Raw genomic sequence first — 22,639 nt, 5'->3', positions numbered from 1 at the left:
CGGTTAAGCGTCTGCCTTCGGCTCAGGGCATGACCCTGGCGTTCCAGGATCGAGCCCCACATCAGGCTCCTCTGCTATGAGCCTGCTTCTTCCTCTCCCACTCCCCCTGCTTGTGTTCCCTCTCTCGCTGGCTGTCTCTATCTCTGTTGAATACATAAATTAAAAAAAAAATAAAATCTTAAAAAAAAAACAAAAAACCCTCGACTCACATAATTTTAGGTGCCAACACCACCTCCGCCCCAGCACTGGTGGGCCCGCTGTCCCAGGCAGAGGGAAGAGAGGCACAGAGGCAGCCCCATCCCCCAGGGACACCGGGCTGGAGAACACGGCCCCCTCCACAAAGCAGAACCAGTGTCATCATTCAATCAGGGGCCACTCTGGAGTTTCATAAATAACATTTATTGGCCGCATTCGCCAGTCTCACCCACATCCACGGTAGCTGCACGGCAACGGAGCACTGCCTGATGAGAGAACTTGGACCCAACCCTGGATGTGAGTTATAGGAGCTGAGAAAATGGTGGCTATCACAGACTCCTCCTGACTTGACGGCTTTCAGTAAAGACCTTGATTATGACTGACATTTTCATTGATGTTCTCGGCAGTGGCTGAAGATTCGAACTTCAAACCCAAAACAAGTGGCTGGAAAGCAAAGAGAAAGGCAGTTACTCGGAACCGTGCCCCATGCTGAGCCCACGCTGCCCTGGCAGGACCTGGCAGGGAGCCTCTATGGCGTGGAAGACAGGGGACCCCCACCGCGGAGGGGGACACCATCTGAGTCCCTGAGGAGCCCAGGCAGGAAAGCGTACAAGGATGCGATGCCAGGGTGTGTCGTAGCTGACTCACTTCCAGCCATGGGTCCTTGGATGAGGCACTCGGCCCCCAGAGCCCATGCTCCCCCTCGGGGAGGGACGGACAGTCCCCACCTTGCGCAGCTGTGAAAGGGATCCGATGTGAGGAAGCTGCGGCACGCCCCATTGAGAAGGCAAGTGTGATGGTCACAGCTCCTCAAGGGTCCCGGCTGGGAAGGTCCCGAGCTCCCCTCCCCTCCCGAGGCCTTCACAGTTCTAGCAAACCTCTGCCAGGCCAGCCCGAGGCAGCCAGCAGGTTCTCCTGAGACAAGCTGGTTGTGGAGTCTGGGGGATCTCACAGGGCAACCCGTGGACACCGCAGCCCGACAAGATAGCTCTCCTGAACATCTAGCTGCCACCTGGGCCTCGGCCCGAAGAACCTGGCTCTGAGGCAAACGCCTCCTACACGATCATTAGCACTTTCCTTTTGGCCTCCCTGACCATCTACCTCACGTACCATCTACACCCGAGCTTCTTTCTTTACTCTTCCCAGAGTGGGCCCGGGGGGGGGGGGGGGGTCCAACTCGCTTTGATGGTCAAGTTGGCAAACACACACACACAAAAGATGCATCTTCACACAAAGCAAAGAAGTAACAACCTCACGGTTTTACGAGTCTGGTCATGCGCACAAATCGCCCAAAGCTGCCGACCCCCTGCCCCGGCCCCCTTCCGAACAGCACACGCCCAAAGAGGCTGCAGGTCCACACAGGCACTCGCATGCGGACGTACCCTGTGGCATCATTTGTAATCACAGGGTTAGAGGCAACACCAATGCCCAATATTGGGAGAGCAGACAAGCAGGGTGCAGAGGGGAGGGCCTTCTGCTTCCAGCCAGGACCAGAGACAAAGATAGGGCTAACCCCCTGCTGTGAACAACAACAAGGAGGACACTGGACAGAAGACACCTACAACCATTTTCAGATATTGGATACTTTCTAGAATATTCCTCTTACAAGAAGACAGATGCTTAAGAAGCAAACAAGTCAACATAATATAAATTTGATCTGCGTGCATTTACATACTGATAGTTTTGCACATCTTGTATCCACATACATTTGTATATCTGCATGTCCCTGCACACAAGTGTGATGAAAGAGCCTGAGGAGGAGACCAAAGGAAGCAGCCCTGCCTGTCCCCGGGCAGGGGGCCATGAGGGGCACCCCGGAGGAGGGCCGAGGTGGGGTTCCAGGTGACAAGGCCTGAGTGAGGCTCTTGGGGGCGAGGCTGGGGCAAGGGCTTTCCAAAATGGAGCCTCGATGGCTGGGACTGGGCTGGGGGTTGGGGGGGGGGGGGAGAGGCCATAGGTCCCCAGGCCTGAAGCTGTGTTTATTCCCCAGAGGGCTGGCTGGGCGAGCGGCCTCTAACAGCCACCTTCAAGCTCGACGTGACGGAAATGTGCGCAAACTAGAACCAGTGCCAGGCCACAGGGACAAGGTGAAGAAAGAAAGGTGGGCAGCCCTAAGACGCGCAGTGCCCCACCCTCAGTTCTGATGTCCCTGGACTGCTTGTCCATTAAGTGTGTGCTAGATTGAGATCCCCACGCAGGGTGTGGGCAACTCTGGATGGTGAGAACAGCACCACGGTGATCCCGCTGCAGCCACTCCTCACCCTTTCGCTCAGCCACAGCCAACTTCTCCCACGTCCTTGACTCAACTAAACCCCCAGCCCCTGACCAAAACAGCCCGGGGAATGAGATGGGCCCAGGGCCCCCACTGCCCTCACCCTGTGCCTGCTCACCGAATGGCCACCATGACCCTCAGGACCGCCTGCAGGAGGGTCAGGAGGTTGAAGGGCAGGAGGGGGGCCGGGGGGCTCGCTCCCCTCCCTGGGGCCAGTGGCTCATGCTGGTGAAGGGCCTGGAGCTGCTGCCACTTGAGGAGGAGCCGCCTGTCACAGCAGATCCGCCAGCGGTTGTACCAGGAGCGCAAGTCCAGGGGGGGTTCTAGGCGAGAAAGCGAGTCAGGCCCTGGGCAGAGTGGGGACAGAGTGCCGTGTGTGTGCACAACACACACGGGAGAACCCTCCAGAACCCAGGGCAAGGACACCAGGTGTTCCAGCAAGGCTGGCCACAGCCCCGAGAGTGTGGACGCTGACCGACATCCAGGAAGATGAAGAGAACACTGCTGTGAGCTTATTTCTGGGCTGACTGCGGGGCTCATGCCAGCGTCTTTATCTCTTACAGCCACGTGATGAACTCGGTATAGATGAAAGAATACACAATTTAGCTGGGATGTGCTTCACGGTAATCTTTTTTTGGGGGGCGGTTGTTTTTCTTTTTTTGATGGGGGAACAAGTGGGTGAAGCTCAGATGAAACCAGGCTGGCAAGAAACTGATAATGAATAGATCTTAGTGATGGAAACGTGGGGTTTATTTGGGTATCTGAAAAAAACACAACCACAAATGGGACTCCAGTGTTTCCATTTCCCTGACACTAGCTTTTGAGATCTGCTTTGGTCAACATGGGACCCTTCTGATATCACAACTTAATTATATTACTCTACTAACGTGCTACAAGTTACACCGTATTTATATACTATATTACATATACCACACATATACTCTATTTGTCATATTATACACGTTACTACTCTAATTACACTAATATGCAAAAGCATAATTAATATAAAACAGTATTTTCTTTATTAAACAATCCTACTGCAAAAGCATATGGAAGAAAAGCAAATGAGCCTCCTCTTTACAAAGAAAACACAAGATGAAAAATACAGATTTTTCTCTTTAAAATGGAAATAATCTGGATTTGAGGCTAAGGGAAATATTTTTAAATCACTTTTTTTAATGTATTTTTAAATCACTCTATACAAAGCTCAGGGGGAGACAGATCCTAATTGTCCTGGTACCAGTGAAACCTGGGCTCTCAGTCCTGTCCTGGGAACACCTTCTGGACTGAATGGACTAAGGCTTGACTCGTTATTTGTATAAATTGCCTCAACTATTAAACGAGGACTGGAGTAAAAGTTAATACTGGTTTTTGAAAATGTATCAAAGTGATGCATATGATTCAACCATAAGCTGAGCTTTCAGCTTTTCTTAAAGATGCAGAGAATTCAAAGCCAAAAACAACCAATAAAAATAACCCATAAATGTGTGATTATACAGTTAAAAGAGCCGTTTCTCCAACTGTTCTTGTCCTCTTGCTGTGGTTTCTTTCATAAAGGGATTTCTGGCTCTTCTCCCCCAAACTGGAGCCAACGTGCTGCTTTCTGTTTATAATATTATATGGCCCCCGGTCTTGCTCTTCGGGTTCCTGAGCTCCCGTCGTCCCCACCCCCGCGGGGAACCCATGACTGTCAGCCCAGACGCACACCACCAACCCGCATCCACACCCACACAGGACTTCAGCTCTGCAGATCCACAGGAATGGGGTCCAACTGCACAGGCTGCAGCCAATTGTTTTCCCTCGCCGCAGTGTGTCTGGGGCTCCCTCCCGTCGTCCCTAAGGGCTGCGTGCTCTACATGGCAGGTGCCACATTTCAAACACACCCCCACATATGTCCGTCCTCCCACTGGGGGATGCTTCGACTGCTTTGGATACCTTGTCAAGGACACTGCAGCTGCAGACAGGCATGCGTGTGGGAGTGTCTACCAGGCATTACCGGACATGGGCTTGCTGGAGGCAAGATGACGCGGATTACAGAAGGTGATAGATGGGAGAAATGGGTGACGTGGTCAAAAGGTACAAACTTCTAGGTATAGATCCTGGGGATCTAATGTACCGCACGGTGACCACAGTTAATAATACTGTATTATATATTTGAAAGTTTCTGAGAGAGTAGATCTTAAAAGTTCTCATCATAAGAAAAAAAAATTTGTAACTATATGAGGTGAAGGATGTTAACTAGACTTACTGCCCATTCATTTCACAAAATATAAGCATCAAACCATTACACCATACATCTGAATCTAATATAAAGTTCAATGTCAATTCTATCTCAATAAAAAATAATTTGACAGGGGCGCCTGGGTGGCACAGCGGTTGAGCGTCTGCCTTCGGCTCAGGGCGTGATCCCGGCGTTATGGGATCGAGCCCCACATCAGGCTCCTCCACTATGAGCCTGCTTCTCCCTCTCCCACTCCCCCTGCTTGTGTTCCCTCTCTCGCTGGCTGTCTCTCTCTCTGTCAAATAAATAAATAAAATCTTTAAAAATAATAATAATAATAATAATTTGACAGATGCCTCTAAACAGCCCCCACAAACGCTGTGTACATCCATGCTGCTCCTAACTGCGTGACTCTTATTATCAGGGGAAATACATATTTTTGCAGCATTAAGAGGCGGGCATGCTGGCTGGTGGCCACTCATTTCCTGTGCACTCTCCCACCCATCCCTGTGCTCCTGAGTTTTGGGCACACTGCTCAAACTGCTCACCCATCACAGGAACCCAGTGCCAGCCTGGCATCCATCCATTCCCTCCTGCACAGATTCCAGCAAGGGGTGCTCACCACACAGAGCACGGGAACAGCTGGGCAAGGGGAGGACCTGATGCAAACCACCTGGCATGTCCACTCCTCGGTTCATGTGCAATGCAGAGGAAGCACATATGTTGGCCATCGGAGCCGGACAAGGCCTTCAAGAGCAATCCAACCCACTTGTTTTAGAGACAAAGAAAGTAAAGGTGGGGATGGTGCTGACGTGAGTACATGAGTATATTCTAGCTCACAAACACGTAAGTCTATGAACATGCTCTGGCACAGATACATACTGCATCAGGAACACGTGAATGTGTGCTATGCACTACATCCGCCATAAATATGTGAATGTATGCATACTAGCTCTCAAATACATAAATGTATAAATATACTGCAAAATGAATACATACCTAAATATGATGTCATGAATATACTGTGTGTCCTGCATATGTAAATGTTGGCATGCACACCATATCATCAGTAAATGTATTTACTAGGTCATAAGCATATGTATGTATACACCAGACACACACACACACAAGCAAACACACTATGTCACGAACTATACAAGATTAGAACTTAAAAGAAAACACACTTTAGATACCATCTAACTCCAGGCTGCAAACTGGCTTCATCTTGAAAGCCAAAGCAGATAGACCAGTAGAGTGTAAGGCTTCTCTAGGTTCACTGGGGGAAAATGGTAGATGGCTAGCGATGCCTGGCACGAGAAGGGGGTGAAGACGCAGTATGTGTACCGCCATCTCTGTTTTACAGACATCCGGGGATGAGAACAGTCTCCCCATCCCCACCACGAGACCCCCACCTTCCTTGGGGAGTGAAGGGATGAGACATGTATGCTCAGTTACCTTGGATGCCTTTACAACTCTGCTGCCTTTTCACCACCTAAAAGAAAAGAATGGGGGCAGATGTGTCAGCCCAGCCTGGTGGTCTACCAGAAGGGTGGGTCCAGGGATTGGGCTGGAAACCAGGAAAGGGCTGTGGCCAGCTCAGAATGCAAGCCATGGTCCCCTTTTAAAGGACCTCTGAGTCTTGAGGCGCCTGGGTGGCGCAGTCGTTAAGCGTCTGCCTTTGGCTCAGGGCGTGATCCCGGCGTTCCGGGATCGAGTCCCACATCAGGCTCCTCGGCTGGGAGCCTGCTTCTTCCTCTCCCGCTCCCCCTGCTTGTGTTCCCTCTCTCACTAGCTGTCTCTCTGTCACATAAATAAATAAAATCTTTTAAATAAATAAATAAATAAATAAATAACCTCTGAGTCTTAATTCTGGGGACAGTTTGCTACTTGATGAGAGAAAACCAGCAAATGATAAGTGCGTGAAGGCAGAAAGGAAGCCTCAGCTGACCACCCAGGACACCCAGAAAGCATGGGAGAGAAGGGGCCATGGGGCTAAGGAGGGCTGGACCGGGCCAGAAACCCCAGTAGTCACTGCCCTGGAACCCAGAGACCTGGAGGCACCAGACAGAGCTGAAAAGCCAGGACAGAAACTCAGAGGGAAGGTCCTTCCCGGCCCTTCCCTCTGCCTGCCAGGATGCCCAGAGAGCTGGAGAGGGCACTGAGGCAAGGTGAGGAGATAGAGGAGAGGAGGGAGGAACAGGAGGCAGAAGAGATGGCATTAAAGGTAGGGGCAGCGATGAGAGACCCCCCTTCAGAGACCAGTTCGACCCACCCTTCCAGCACCCCCCAGGACACCAAGCTGGCCCTCCCCTGCACACGCCCACCTCCTGCACTCTACTTCCTTCACTGTGCCTTCCAGGAGACCCCGGACACCAGTGGAGGCCACTGTGGAGAAAGAACCCAGCACCCTCCACCCCATCTCTGGGTCCCGCTGGGGCCTCGCTGCTGTGAGCCTCCCTCTTACCTTCTTGTGAGGCCTCAGCACCTGGGGCACCCAGTAGGGCATCACGGCCTGATCCCTAGGCATCGGGAGGCGGCCCCCAAAGCGGTGGCATGGGCAGGGGCATGCCTCGGAGGTTTTGGGGATATAAAACCGGACCATCTTTTGGATCTAACAGAGAGGAAGGGAAGAGAAGGTCCAAAGGGGTTGTGCCCCAGGTTGTGTCTTCCTAAGACAGGGCCCTGGGGAGCTCCTCTTCTGTGCCCTCCCACAGGCCCACCCCAACCACCCAGCTGAGGAAGCAGTCTCCTCTTCATGACATTCCCAGGGGCCACCTGCACCTCTGCAGTGGGAGGTCTGCATGGCTGCCATGGTGGGACATGTGCATTACAGTCAGGGGACGTGGCTCTGGCCTGAGCCTGCAGGCCTCCAGGAGCGGCCCCTGGACACAACAGTTGGCCTCTCTGAGCCTCAGCATTCTTGGCTACAAAGCTTTCTGGAAACACGGGTCAGACTCTAAAATGGACAGTGTCTGATCCAGCAAATCCACTCTGGGACACATGAGCATCTGCAGAACGATGCTCGCAAAGAACACGAGCTATAGCATGGCTGTAGTGGCCCAAGAGCCCAAGGGCCTGTCTGGGAGAGATGCAGGGACACCAGGGAATGGGGCAGCCGTTGGAAAGTGCGAGGCAGACCTGTCTGTCCTGACACGAATGAATGCAGAGACAAGATGTGGGGTGGGAAACGTACATGCAGGCCCATCATGCTGCCATGTGCAGTTTTTATAGAAAATCTATATGCCATGCTTCCCGGACATGAGTTGTGGGGGACCATGGCCTTGTCCCATTCTGTACCCTCCCCCACAGCCATGCCCTTTGCCCTGTGACCTCCGTTCCTTCTGGCAGAGGGGCAGTGTGGAGGCTGCCCCTGGATTTTGCTTAGGCCATGCACTGGTTTCACCCACAGAACGAGGAGGAAGTGACAGCAGCCAGGTCTGGCCGGGCAAAGAGGCCACACAGGCCTCTACAAGGTCTGGGCCTGCACACTGGCCCCAAGATCAGGGACAGGTGGGGCCAGGCCACCCAGCTGAGCCCCTCACGACGACAGGGACTGCTATTTCAAGCCAGGCAGGCAGGCAATGTGTTACATGTCGCTAGTGAAAGAGCACATGCACAGCACATCTCCGGGCCACACAGGGACGCCCCGGGGGAGGCACAGGCGGGGTGTCCCCTCTGTACCACTGTAAGTTCCCACCATGCGCTCATGTCACACATTAGAAAGACAATAAAACCTACATGTGAGTGGACCCTGCTGACTTCCCAAGGCAGAGGAGAAGCAACCCAGAGCAGGTGTGCGACATACTGCAAAGCACAGGACCCCACAGGGGAGGGCTAAGGGGTCGAAGGTTCATCCAAAGGAGGAGATGGAAGAGGTTCTGGAGAACCCAGAAACCTCCATCCACCCCTGCCTCCTGCCAACATGGCACTGGCCGACAGGACAGGCACACGCAGGCCCCTTTGGCCCCATCCTCCAAGCGCTGGCCGAGCACACTCTCTGCGGCGTGCGCTGCGCTAGGAGGAAGGACCCATCCAGCTACCAGAATAAATGCTGGGATGCAGGGAGAAAACTCCAAGCTGGAAAAGTCTGTCTGGGAAGCATCACCGAGCCGCGGCACAGGGGGCTGGCTGGGTGGAGAAGGCAGGCGAACAGCACGTGCCTGTTGGAGGGCCCTCAGGATGTGGACAGAATGAACTTTCCAGGCGGACCCCATGGGTTGCCTGCATAAAAATCATTTCCCAGCCCCCCCTTATTGAAAGACCCAGCTTTACTCCAGGGCCAAAGTGCCCAGTCCCAAGGGATCAGCATCGGCCCGTCAGGGCTCTGCCAGGAATGAGTGCGGAGGTGAGGACAAACAGGTGAAAAAGAAGTCGGCTGGGGCTTCTAGGAATTTTTTATCCCTGATAAGAAAGCAGGATGGGAGGGTAAGCCTTCTAAGCCCCCCTGAGAAAAGGAGGACCCCAGAAAGGCTCACTTTCTGCCATGTGGATCACGATGTAAAAAAGAGACCCACAGCCACCATCTCGAAGCACTAAAGGTGACAGCGCCAACACTATGAGTAAAGGATAAAAAGATTCTGGATCCTTAAACACACTGTTTAGCCATAAAGCCAATCCTAGAGGAGTCCTCTCTCTACCAAGACCTGGATGAACCCATTGTGGGTCAGTTTTCTGTTACTAACACCTAACACCTCCCCTCTGCTGGAAGAGGAGCTGGAGGGGCAAGTGGAAAGGAGGCTGGAGCCAGGCGGGAGCAAGATCAGGAAGGACCCCAGGAACTGTGTCAGAGACTTTGGTCCATACTCAGAAGTTGGGAGCTACAGAGGAGTGAGAGGACCAAATCCACAGTTTTAAAAGCTCATAGGGCTGCCGATCAGAACATGGACAGCCAGAGCTAGAGAGGATAGAGACAGGGAGACCAGCTGGAATACAAGAGACAGGCTAGGTACCTTGGCTTCTGTATTCCTTCCATCCTGCTTAGGGCCACCTCCTCCCTGATGTCCAGCAGTACATCTCAGTGGGGAGAGTTCTGGATTCTAATTCCTCATCTGCTATGAACTGTGTAACCCTGGAAAAGCCTGCCCCTCTCTGGACCTCAGTCTGCCCATCCTTTAAATGAGTACAATAATGCCTACCCTGCCCAACTTTCAAATGATACAGTGACCAACAGGAGGGACTGAGGCCATCAACACTGCCTAGAACAACATGACTCGGTCATCTTAAAGCCAGTGACCCCTTTGAGAGTCTACTAAAAAATGAGAAATGAGAGAGAGGCCCTCACTACAATCTACTGATATTAAAAGGGCAATTAGAGAATACTGATGATAATGAACAACATCGTACCAATAAATCTGACAATGATGTAATGGACAAATTTCTTGAAGCTTGCTAAAGAAGAAGCAGACAACCTAAATAACTCTGTATCCACAGAAGACATTAAATTTGTAGTTAAAAACCTTCCCACAAAGGAAGCTCTGTCCCAGATGGCTTCAGAGGTAAATCCTACCAAACATTAAAGGAAGAAATAATACCAATTCACACAGTCTTCCAGAAAACTGAAAATGAGAGAATACTTCTCAACTCATTGTAGCAGGTCAGCGTTACCCAAATACAAAGGCAAACAAGGACAACGCAGATCAATATCCCTCATGAATACACATGCAAAGCTTTTAATCAACTGTATGAAGGAAAATGCATCATGATTCAAGAGGGTTTCTCCTAGGAAGTGGTTTAACTTTTGAAAATCCATCAGTGCAATCCATCATATTAACAATGATGTGATGACCTCAATCGACACATAAAATCCAGTGTTCATTTTAGATAAAACCTCTCAGCAAACTAGGAAGAGCCAGGAACTCCCTCAGCCTGACAGGGCACCTAAACCAATGGCTAACATCAAACTTCATCGTGAAAACCCAAATGCTGTCCCTCTAAGATGAGAAAGAAGACAAGGACATCTTGTCTCCCCACTCCACTCAGCGGTGTACTGGAAGTTTTAGCCAGGGTATCAGGCAAGAAAAATTAAAGGCATCCAAACTGGGAAGGAAGGAATGAAATCTCTCTCTGTAGATGACATGATGATCTATGTAGAAAATCTGATAGAATCTACAAAAAGAGCTACTAGAAAAAAGGAGGTAAGCATTAGTGTAGGATACAAAATCAAAATACAAAAATCAGTGGTATTTCTAAATACAGCAATCATAAACTGAATTTTTTAAATGCTGTCATCAAAACTATGAAATACTCACGGATCAATCTGACAGAAGGTGTGCCAGACCCGTGCACTGCTGACTGCAAGCAACCCCTGAGAAACATGAAAGGCCTACACGGAAAGAGAGATCACTGCGTTCTCAGGTCAGAAGAGTCAGTATCATCAAGATGCTGATTCTCTTTATGCTAATTTACACAAAAAATACCAACCAAAATCCCAGCAGGACATTTCTGTAGAAACTGGCAATGGGACTCTAAAATTCACGTGGAGGGGCGCCTGGGTGGCTCAGTCGTTAAGCGTCTGCCTTCGGCTCAGGGCGTGATCCCGGCGTTATGGGATCAAGCCCCACATCAGGCTCCTCCGCTATGAGCCTGCTTCTTCCTCTCCCACTCCCCCTGCTTGTGTTCCCTCTCTCACTGGCTGTCTCTATCTCTGTCAAATAAATAAATAAAATCTTTTTTAAAAATTAATTAATTAATTAATTAAAATAAAATTCACATGGAAATGCAAGCAAACTAGAATGCCCAACTTAAACAGAACCAGCACTGGAGGACACACGGCTCCCTATAAAGTCAGAGTAATGGAGACGGCGTGGCGGTGTGCAGACAACCAGAGCAGCAGATGGACGGAGTCCAGGAACAGACCCACAGCTACATGCACAGCTCATTTCTGGCAAAGGTGCAAAGGCCAGCTGGTGGAGAAAGCACAGCCTCTATGACATATGGTGTTAGAACAACTGGACACCCAAGACGAAAACAAAGGAATGTCAACCCATACCTCAAGCTATACACAAAAATTAACTTAAAATGGATCACAGAACTAAACACAAACTGTAAACTATAACAGTTCTAGAAGAAAATAAGGAGAAACCTTTCTGACCTTGGCTTATGCTAAGATTTGTTAGGAATACTCAGAAAGCATGTCCCACTGCTGTGCTGGGGGGAGGGGCACATCTAAGCAAGACCCAGAAAAGGTCAGATTGATAAAGTGAACGCCATCAAAATTTAAAACTTATGCTCTGTGAAAAATACTGATAAGAGAATAAAAGGACAAGTCAAAAACATGGAGAAATGCTTACAAATTGAGTTATCTCAAATTATGTGCAGAATGTATAAAGAACTCTCGATACTCAATAATTTAAAAAGAAAAGCAAACAACCCAATGTTTCTAAATGGGCAAAACACCTGAACAGACACATATCAAGTAAGACATGCAGATGCCAACAGCATATGGAGGAGACACTCTGCATCACTGGTTACTATGGAAATACAAACTAAAGCCACAGCAAGACACACACCTATTAAGATGGCTAAAATTTTAAAAAAAACTGAGGAAACCGCGTGTTAGTGAGGATGTGGAGGAACTGGAACTTTATACACTGCTGCTTGGGATGTAAAATGATACGACCACTTCAAAAACAGGTGAGTTTCTTAAAAAGTTAAACATACACCTACCCCATGATTCAACAAGTCCCTCCTAGGTCTTTGCCCAAGAAAAATGAAGGTGTGGGGCGCCTGGGTGGCACAGCGGTTAAGCGTCTGCCTTCGGCTCAGGGCGTGATCCCGGCGTTGTGGGATCGAGCCCCACATCAGGCTCCTCTGCTATGAGCCTGCTTCTTCCTCTCCCACTCCCCCTGCTTGTGTTCCCTCTCTGGATGGCTGTCTCTATCTCTGTCAAATAAATAAATAAAATCTTTAAAAAAAAAAAAGAAAAATGAAGGTGTGTTCATGCAAAGACTTGTACACAAACGTCCAGAGCAGTTTTCTTTGTAACAGACAGAACTTGTGGAGACGGTGCAAATGTCCTTCACTGGACCAACGGCTGCACTGCGGTCAAGTTATATGATGGACACTACCCAGCACCACGCAGAAACCACATGGAGGAAGCTCGGAAATAATTATGCTGAGTGAACGAGGCCAAAGAGGACCTACTATATGATTCCATTTATATAAAATCTGAGGAAATGCAAACTGATCTGGGGTGACAGAAACAGATTGGTGGTTACCTGGGGACTGCAGGGTGGGGAGGGCTGGGGGGAGTCACAAAGGGGCACAAAGAAATCTTTCAGGGTCGTGTGGATGCACGTCGTCCAGCGGCAGTGGTGGTTTCACAGATGGATATCTATGTCAAGACTTAGCAAACTGTACATTTTACATATGTGCAGTTATCACATATCAGTCTAACTCCATAGATTTGGTTTTCGAAAAAATCTGGATTTAAAAAAAAACACACAACCTGTCTCCCAGAAATTGTAAGATATCACTCATACAACATCTATGATTTTCAGGAGTGACTGGTCCCCTGAAGTTCACCCTGGACTCAGATGAAGAAGCCCTGGTCCAAGTCACCTACCTGTTTTCGGGGTCTCAGGGACAAAGGGACCCAGTAAGGCAATGCCGCCTCGACCCTGGGCACCGGCAGGCAGCCCCCGAATTTGGCCTGGCACTCACAGCAGATGGGCTCTCGATGAACAGTGCTGGGGACGGGACACATCTGAGCAAGAGCCAGAAAAGACAGAATTAAACATGCTGCTGTATTTGCAATGTGAGCCAAGGAACTCTCTTGAATAGTAAATCAATGCTTGGAGACAGCCAGGGTTGAAGCAGGGTGTCCAGGGGCAGGGTACAGGGGCCCCAGCTCCTCCTGCAGGTCAGAAAGAGGCAGGCTACCATGGCTCACTCTCCAGAATCCATGACAGGGGGACCAGCAGAGCCTGCACACCAGGTGCTAGGATTCCTAGCCACTTCCTGCTGCATTACCATGAGCAGGTCTGGGGAAATATAACTGACTGCAGTGGGGAGAGGGTTGCTCTTTTTGGGTGTCAATCTGCCATCAGTGCTTTACATTCACAAAGGCTTCCACATCCAGCCAATGTGATCCTCACCAAGCCCACGGGCAGGAAGGAGAGGGGATGTCATCCTCTCCAGGTTCAGATGAAGAAGCTGATGCCCAAAGCAGGTACATCAGGGGGCAGTGTTGTTCTCACAGGCCTCTCAAATTCCTGTCTTGAAGTGTCTTCAGGAGCCAGGAGTGGGGGAGACAGTGGGTGACCCTACACAGAGACACTGGGGGCTAGGTGATGGGCCCTGGAACCGCAGACTCTGTGTCTGACACATCCTCACGAGATGCTGTCTGTGGACCCACCCACATTCTCCACTCTCACGAACCCACGGGCTTGCTGGGAATTGGAGCAAAGTTGCTAAGAGTTTGCTTTCCTTACCGAATGATCTATAAGGCACACTTCTTTCCCAAAGATTTGAAATGTGCTCTTCCTAGAAAACAAGAACAGGAAGGCTTAGAAAGTTCTGGGCTTTGTGTAAATTGAGGGGGGAGGCAGGACTGCAGGGTGAGGACGTGGGCCAGCTTTCTTGGAACTGACTCATGTCACTCAACCTCAGGGAGGGAGGGGGCATCCTCCTGAGACTAAGAGGGGGTAGGGGCTGACAAGAGAAGCAGGTGTGTGCATGCTCCTGAATGTCAGGCTAGTGTAACATCCTGCTTTCCCAAGCTTACTCACTTCACACACACTTCAGTTAAACGTGTGCTGGGCCCTTTGGGAATGACAGGAAGGCTCCACCCTGGTGAGACCTTTCCAACCACAATCCCTAGGGCACCCCCGAGCTTAACTTGGAATACCGAAGGCAAAGATTGTCCAAACTGTACGCTACACAAAACTGCCCTGGGGTCGCGGCAGACTGTGCGACTCCTCTCCATTACCGGGCCCGCCCCCAAAAACAAGTTGCTAGAATGCCACTCGGAGTCCCGGGGCGGGGGGGGGGGGGGGGGTGCATAAAGGGAACGAACACAAAACAAAGCAGGTCTCCCCTGCCGGTGGTGTGTCCGAGTGCTTTGTAACGTGGGAACCGTAGGTGACACAGTGCTTTCGTGTTTCCTTTTACCGTAAGCATCCTCGTGACCGTCACTTTATTACGGCACCAGCGCCAGGCCTCTGCGCTCTGCACGCCCAGCTCATGCTTGCAAACAGAAGCGGCGGCAGGCTGCCGGGCAGGCGTCCCGCCCCCGCTGCCAAGGCCGGGGCGTGGGGGGGGGGGGGCACCCCCAGCTCAGTGCCCGCACTTCAAACGGGTCCAATCTCCCAGGACCCAGCCCCGAGGCTGACGCCCGGCTCTCTTAACAGACTGGCTCACAGGTCAGCCAGCGAAACTCGTTCTGGGGCTTTGTGCCAACATTGCGGGGCAAGAGCAGATCCTTCTGTGTCGAGGCTGTCAGGCTCCAGGAAAGCGCGGCGGACGGACGGACGGACGGTCCCTGGCCACCGTCCCCAAGGTGGGGACGCACCCGAGCCTGAACACCCTCCCCTGACGTTCTCAGGTCGGGAAACACTACAAGGCCCTCCGGTGCTTACGTCAGCGTAGGCGTGCGCTCTGCCCTGCCTACGTGCTCCAGCCAGCGCTGGGCCGGAGTGACCTGGGCCCGGGCCCCCCAGGGACGGGGCTGGGGCCGCCCCGGGTGCGGCGTCCGCGGCCCGGCGAGCGGGGCTCAGTGACACACTTGCCTGCCGCGACGCGCTCGGGGGAGTGCGTGCTGACAGACCCAACGGACACCCGAGGGCTCCCGGAAGTGCCCGCCGCGGCTCCGGCAGGGTCGCGGTGGTGGAGGCCGCGGTGACCATCGTGAGGCTGGTGACGACAGCAGAGCCGGCCCTCACGCGTGTGTCTCCTCCCCGCGGCTAACGCGCGCGTGCACGCACGCGCACGCACGCGCACGCACGCACGCGTACGAGGCCGCCCATCCCGAGTCCCTCCCCTTCCGCCCCCTCCCCGCCGCAGGCCCCGCCCTTCCGGCCCGACGGCCCCGGCGCGCCGCTGACTCGCCCGAGCTTAGCCAATCATGAGCTGCCTTCTATGCATGTACCCTTATCTGGAGGCTGACTGGCTTCTGGGGCGTGGCCTCTGCGCTGGGGGGTCACTGAGGGCTTGGGGCGGAGGGGAACGCCCCCGGGCCGCCTCCCTCGGGCGCCGCAGCCGGGTCTCCGCTCCCCGCACGGCGCCGTGCTGGTGCTTGGTGCTTGTCTCAAGTTCGGATTCAGCTGCGCGCCCGGCGTCTGGGCCCGAGTCGTGGCTGTTAGAGACGCGTGTTGTTCCTGAGCGACCTGGGCTTGGGCGGCCGTCCGGTGGACTCCGAGAGGACGCCAGGACGTACAGCTTGGGAGAGCCGGAGGCCGTGTGCCTCTCGCTCCCCGCAGACTCCGGCGGGCGCCTCTCGGGAACGAGTGCCCCCCACTTGGAAGGGTTCGTGCGGACTGTCGTACTCTCGGCCCGACCCAGCATTGCCCGAACCGACCTGAGTAACCAGCCCTGACGGGCGACCCGGGTGCGCTGCCCCGGGTTCCGGGCTCCGTAACCGGCCAGGGACAGGGCTGAGCTTGCAGCCGGCGCGCTCACGCACCCCCGCTGCCCGGGCCGCGCCCCCCGCAGACCCGCGGGCACGGATTTCAGGCCACCCGTGCGTGGGGTATCCAGGAACCTCACCGCTGACCTAGCGCTTTATCCACAGCTGCCTCGTCTCTGCCTGCCTGGGAGTGCCGTCGGCTTCCCGCTTTCCGCATCCTCCTCCTGAGCTCTGGGGTAAAAGACGGGCCGGGCCCATGCCCCCTGGACTTGCTGTTCCATGTCCACAGTAGCTCAGCACTGCCCCCGTCCCCTCCCCAGGAATGGCTGGAAGGACTGACGAATACCAGGCTTACCGAGGATGTCGCAGCTGCCAGTTGATACCACCGTCAGCAAACCGTTTGGCAGTATTTACAAAACCTAAACCTATGAATGAGGACCCTATACCCGAGCGGGTTCCTGACTCAGTTATACACCCCAGAGAAATGAGAAGGTCCACCAGAAGGCAGGACAAACAGCCACAGCAATGTTAACAGCTCCAAACTGGAAATGACCCAAATGCCCCCTCATAGCAGAAAAGATGGAAGAAAGAATTGGTGGCATTTCCACATAGAGCAGCACGACCTATGGACGGAGAAGAGCACACAGATGCACCCCACAACAGTGTGGAGAAGCCAGGCCCCAAAGCAGGCACGTGATTCCACACGTAGGACCCTCCAGGCTGGAAAGCAAATCCCTCACCATACAGCCCTGCCCTGGGTGTTCAGAGTAACCAGGTCCTGACCCCAATCCTGGCCCTGCCGCTCCCTCACTGTGGGTATCAGGCAAGTCGCCCCACTTCTGCACACCTGGGGGTAAAGCGGTCTGTAAAACAGGGATAACTGTGGGCCCGATCTACAGGAAGTTTGAGAAGGTCGGTAAAACCGAGCATGCCGTAAGCCTCCCAGGCGGGTCAGCTGTCACACGTGAGTGTGGCAGATCCTATTTTTTCCCTATATTTTCCTTTTCCCTTCCTACTTCAGGCAGGGGTTGGCGCACTGCCACCGCCTCAGAGGAGGCCAGTGGGACCAGAGAAGCCTGTGGCTTCCAATCTCTGTCAGGCTTGTGTTTCCAAAGCCCCCAGGTAGAAGGAGCAGAGAGAGAGCTCTGAGTCCCAGCCATGGTGCAGTTGTGCAGTGTGTTCACCAGCCAAGGGTCCCTGGCTGAGAGCATGATGAGTCAGGCTTGTATTCAGCCTACACTGGGCCTGGGCCTGCCCCTGGGCTAGCAGTGGCTCAGCAGACACCGGACACCTGGTAGCAGGAGCCAGCAGACCAGAGGGGACCATGTGACCTGGCTCGAAGGGGATGGAGAAGTGGTGGGCCGCTGAGGCAGGCATGACCAGCACCTCTGCAGCCCCCCAGCCCCCACAGCACTCACATGCTGATGGCTGTCAACTCCTAATAACTGCCTGATGCCCACTGACGACCCTCCAAACCCCTGTCCAGTAGCAGGCCAAGAGTGCCAGGGGTTAATGCCCTCGGTGGTGACGGGAAAGATGGATAAGTATCTGAGCTTCTGGCCTGCAGGTGGGACAGCTGTGGGGCGTGCTCCAGACCATCTCCCAGCATCCCTGCGGGCCTGAGCCCCAGCTGCCCACACTGCTGCCCCCTTGATGATGCCCTTTGCACCACCCCTCACTCCCCACACCCTATCCCAGGTCATCTCCCCAGTAATTTATTTGTAGATCCTAGCTCAGGGCTGGCTTTTAGGGGAACCCAGCCAAGAGAGCCCCTTCCTGCCACCCCTGTGACCGTCATCTACAGCCTGGAGGGGCTCTTTCAGATTGTCATGAAGCCTCGTACCACCTGCATCGGGGACAGAGCCCAGAACTGGGGCCACCTGTGCCCTCGGAGAGCTGGTAGCAGAGGGGGACTCTCCCCAGTCACCCCTGCATGTGGTGAGGGTGGCAGGCTGTGGCAGCATGAGGCCAAGTGAGCGCTAACAAAGGCTTTACAAACAAAACCAACCCTGGGCAGATGCGGGGAGAGCAGCAGAAGGAGGGCAACCGCAGCCTTGCGGGTGCAAGATGAGGGACAGGTCTCCAAACACACAGAGACGGGGCACAAACGACCTTCTGTCCCTTGTTCCAGACTGGATTTCCCGAAGATCTGAACCTCCTCTAGGAGTAGAAGAGAAAAGGGCCTGTCCTCTACTCCAAACGAGGACCCGAGCCCACAGTAAGCAGCAGAGTGTGGGGAGACCGGGGGACCCCAAGTGGGGACACCTCTGTGTGACCCGATAGAGCTGGCTGCCAAGCCTGAGGGCCCAAAGTGGCAGGTCACACCCCTGCCCCTGCGGGTGGACAGAGCAAGGGAGACACCATCCAGCAGCAAGGACACTGTCCTCAGGACCATCACAGCCACGACCGCACTGGTCCTGGGGACCGTGGCTGGAGGACTGTCCTTTCCACATGTCCACATCCGTACCCTCGAGAACATTGTTACTGCTAACCCAGAAGTTGTAATTTTGTTTTGAGGCTTGTTATTACAGGATAACCTTGACTGATGGACCCATGACAGGCATAGAGAAGGAGCTCTACAAAGCTAAACCTCATGGGTTTGCTAAAAACATGATTTAAAAAATGTTTTTTCAAACTTTTTTTTAAAAGTAATCTCTACACCCAACGTGGGGCTCAAACTTACATTCCTGAGATCAAGAGTCACACGTTCATGTCCCCCATTGGGGGGCACTTTGGGGTCTCTTGGAAGTATCCCTTCCCAGTCCAGTCTGGGTCACAGTCATGCCACGTGCTAGCGACTCGTGTGGTGTATTAACGGCCCCCCGGATCCAGGACTCCTTTTTTCAGTCCGACTGGGGCCCTGCATATGTGACCGGTCCCTAGTGTGCAAGTTGGCTGCCCCAAACTCACCTTTCCTTGCGGGATCGCAGGTTCCATCATCACCCCTTATTGTCCCCGCCTCTCCAACCACAACATTCTAGAACTCTCTTTGATGTGCTGTGGAACATGGGCTCCCTTTCCTTCTCTTTCACCACATCCTGTGTTCTACCAGGGGACATGGCACCATCACCACCACCATCCTTACTGTCATCAGAGCGCCACAAAAGGGACACAGCCCCAGCCAGCCAGGCTCAGGGAGAGTGTGTTCATTTGCAGACACGTCACTGTCTCACCCCAGCACCAAGGACTCACATCCTAGTGCTTTCCATGAGATCCCTGGAGCATCTTCTAGAAGAGGGGCTCCGTGCCGTGGCTCCATGCCATGTCTCCCCATGCCCATGGCACCCTGTGGGAGACTGCCTCCCAACAGAACTGTGGAATGTTAGAAGCAGGGGGAGTGAAGCTCCATGGTGATGAGGGCTGCTCACCCAGGCTCCACAGCCTCTGTCCCCATCCTGGGTCCTGGAGGGAGCCTGAGGAGAGGACAGGAATTGGGTCTAGGTCCTCACCAGCCTCTTGGGCCCTGGTCCATGGGGGTGCTCAGCAGCCCCTCTCTGAATGACATTCTGCATAAGGGGTGACCTGCCATCCACTGCAGGGCTCAGGGCTCCCCTCCTCTGCCGCCTAGACCCCCAGGCGGGGATGGCAGCAGCCCTGAGCCAGCGTCTGTCCACCTGTCGTCCACTGAGTGGTCACAGGGGCTCCAGTGAGGTGAGCCTCAGGGCCAAGCCACTAGCAGGTGGGACCCCTGAGACCACATCTGGCCCAGCAGCACACCCAGACGAGTGGAATCAGACCTACATCCCAGCCCTCCTGTCTCATTCCCTGAACCCCACATCCTGCTGTCCACGACTCCTCATCTAGACTCTGGTCCTTCCCAGGCCAGGCCAGTTCTAACCCGAATCCGCACAGCAGCCTCGTATGGGGCACCTGCCACCTCCACCTTTGCAGCATGGCCCTCAGGGCTCCTGGTGGATCCGAGTGAGAGCCCCAGGCCTCCCTCTGTCCACGGGACCCCGTGTCATCTGTGCCTGTGTGGATACAAGTGCACACGTGCACACACACGGACCCAAAAAAATTCACACGGCCTATCTGTGGTATTAAAATGCCACGGGAAGAATTAGGAAAAAACGTCTAGAAAAGCTCCTTGGAGGGAGAGGAAAACAAAGAAAAGGCTGAGAAGCGCTGCTCGCCACAGCGCTCTCGTCTGGAAACCCGACATCTTAGGCAAAGCTACAGGGATGGAGGCGGACCGGGGCTGCAGGGTGGGGTGCTGGCTAGGAAGGGGCAGCACCAGGGAGTCCGAAGGGAAGGGGAGGCTCCGTGGCCCCTGCTCCAGCTGTATGCACACACATGGAAGACATGCACACACTAAACATTCACAGAAATTGTAACACAGAACCTAACCAAGGAGAAAGGACAGCTCAACCATTTCTCACCGAAGAGCGAGGCACAGCTGCTTGTCGAAAGTCTTCCACATCCTCCTCCCGAAAGATGCTGGGAAGGAGATGCTTGTTACGCAGCACGGAGGACAGCCACAGAAGGGCCGCCCCGTGGCAGCACCAGAACCCCGTGGGGGTTTTCGGAAGCTACGGACGCTCAAACCCTCCCCCCAGAGGCTGACGCTCAGCATCCCGGGGCTGGGCAGGCATCTCCCTGTCCCACCTGGCCACCCACAGGGAGCCAGCCCATCGGTCCAAGTGGCCGGCACCACTACTTCCAACACACGGGCCTCACCGCTGCCCAACTACCAGGCGCCAGGGCAGGTGTGCTGGGGAAGGCAGCCCCGGACCTGAGAGGATCCAAAACTCCGGAGCACCAGAGACCCACCGCCTGGGCCCTGCTGAGGTTCTGGGAGTCACGTCCATCCTGGGTTGAGGGAGACAGGTGAGGACACAGCCTCACCCACTGTCCGCGCCCTGCAGACGCCGGGCCAGGCATCGCCCAAGTCAGGTACCAGAGGTCCAAGTGAGCCAACGTCCATGTTGGCCTTGACCCCCCACGGCACTGGGGATAGACCACACCCTAAGAGCGTGCCCCCGAGTGTTCAAAGGAGGCCCCGAGGCCCATTTGGGGGACATTTCGTGCTATGACCCATGCAGGACAGAGACCCGCTGCTTATGCGCTGCTGTGTCCACAACGTGGAGCACCATGTTTGGGGCATGGAGGTGCAGGTACTAACCACAAGGTGACCACCCACAGGGGACACTGGCCATGTCTGCAGGCGGCTTGGGTTGCTGTGTTAGGGGAGACCAGGAATGACGCTCAGTGCCCTACGGCATGGGATGGCCCCAAACATGGAGACTCAGTGCCCAGTAGAGAAGGCTCCAAACAAGCAGCTGGGGTCAGGGGCTGAGCAGCCCTCGGGGTAACGAGGTGCCAGGCCAGCAGTGGGGCTGGTCCTCATAAGGATGCTGGGTCTGTGGCTGGGCCTGGGCCGCAGGCATGTGCCCACATCAGGAGAGCAGGACCATCTGCAAAGGGAATGCTGGGTCACTTCTCAGGCCTCCCTGCAGCGCTCCCCACATGTCCCAGCAGTCCACGACCTCCTTCCCTCTGGTTCTGCTCCCCAAGAAGCACCCGTTCATCCCAGGGCTGGGCATCTACAGAAGGGCCAGTGGGTGTGGGACGGGACTGCAGGTGCCGCCCTCAGCATGAGCAGAGCCACTGTCCCCTGCAGCCGCATGTTTCCAAAAACCAGGTGCTGGGAAGGCAGCCTTCCAGCACTGCAAGATCTTCAGTTCCTACTGGCTGGGGTCGCATGTGCATGCAGCAGCCCTCAATCCCCACCAGAGGCCGGCCTACAGAAAGCCCCAGGAGGGGGCCCAGGGGGATGCAGGGCGCACAGGGAGCTTGGCCAGGGCCCTGCCAGCACAGCCTCCCATGGGGGAAGCACCAGGCAGCCTTCTTCCAGGGGGGCTGCGGGGCTAAGCCACCACCCAGAGGAGGGGAATCCTCCCATCCCTGAATAGGAACATGAGGTACTTTTACTTCCTATATTAAATTCTTGCATTTTTTATAAGAATATTATTCAGAAAACCCAGAAATGAGACCCTCAGCTGTGTGCCCATCACAGAGCACAGCTCCTGCCCTCATCTATCCCGTTCTTATCCTGTTCTCAGAAAAGGCAAACTCCCCTTGAATTTAGCCTGAGAAGATCCCACTGTGGCCCCAGCTTCCTCAGGGCCACCAGGCCGGTGATGGGGACACATATCAAGCCAAGGTCAGAGGAAGGGATCCAGGGACCTACCATTGTCTGGGTTCCAAGGGATTACTTACCACTCCATTCCACAACTGGGAAAATCAAAACGTTGTCAAGTCCAGGTGTGAGAGGCTCCTGGGGGCCCCCCACCCCGCCAGGATCCAGTCCTGTCCTTCGGCCCTCAGCCCCCCACCTCATGTCACTCATGGCTCCGGCCTCCATCTGAATCACATCCCAGAAAAAAAA

The 22,639-nt window shown here is 54.0% G+C and overlaps 1 protein-coding gene across 3 annotated transcripts; it reads right to left on the bottom strand.

The window, feature by feature from the left end:
- Window positions 1-388: 388 nt before the first annotated feature.
- Window positions 389-22,632, bottom strand: CUNH16orf95 (chromosome unknown C16orf95 homolog). Of its 3 annotated transcripts, none has more exons than XM_057313885.1 (7): window positions 16,399-22,632; window positions 14,120-14,171; window positions 13,252-13,392; window positions 7,153-7,299; window positions 6,144-6,180; window positions 2,586-2,790; window positions 389-639 (listed from the first exon to the last, which is right to left on the bottom strand). In XM_057313885.1, the coding sequence occupies exons 3-7, from the start codon at window positions 13,390-13,392 to the stop codon at window positions 621-623; spliced, it is 549 nt and encodes a 182-aa protein (XP_057169868.1). In that variant the 5' UTR covers window positions 14,120-14,171; window positions 16,399-22,632; the 3' UTR covers window positions 389-620. The 3 variants fall into 3 exon arrangements, with proteins under 3 accessions (XP_057169868.1, XP_057169869.1, XP_057169870.1); XM_057313886.1 differs by lacking the exon at window positions 16,399-22,632 and adding an exon at window positions 15,416-15,606; XM_057313887.1 differs by lacking the exons at window positions 14,120-14,171; window positions 16,399-22,632 and adding an exon at window positions 12,354-12,569 and having other exon boundaries at window positions 13,252-13,354.
- Between the last annotated feature and the right edge of the window lie 7 nt (window positions 22,633-22,639).

This window comes from Ursus arctos, unplaced genomic scaffold (genome assembly GCF_023065955.2).
Source record: "Ursus arctos isolate Adak ecotype North America unplaced genomic scaffold, UrsArc2.0 scaffold_19, whole genome shotgun sequence".
Lineage (NCBI taxonomy): Eukaryota > Metazoa > Chordata > Mammalia > Carnivora > Ursidae > Ursus > Ursus arctos.
The sequence above is the reverse complement of the archived record's forward strand: the minus strand, read 5'-3'. Positions and strand labels throughout refer to the sequence as shown.

Excerpts from the sequence above, each read along its gene's own strand:
- CUNH16orf95 (XM_057313885.1), bottom strand. The coding sequence starts at position 13,392 with ATGTGTCCCGTCCCCAGCACTGTTCATCGAGAGCCCATCTGCTGTGAG. Across the intron at positions 6,181-7,152 it reads TGCTGAGGCCTCACAAGAAG|GTGGTGAAAAGGCAGCAGAG; the intron begins GTAAGAGGGAGG and ends CTTTTCTTTTAG. Across the intron at positions 2,791-6,143 it reads GAGTTGTAAAGGCATCCAAG|AACCCCCCCTGGACTTGCGC; the intron begins GTAACTGAGCAT and ends TTTCTCGCCTAG.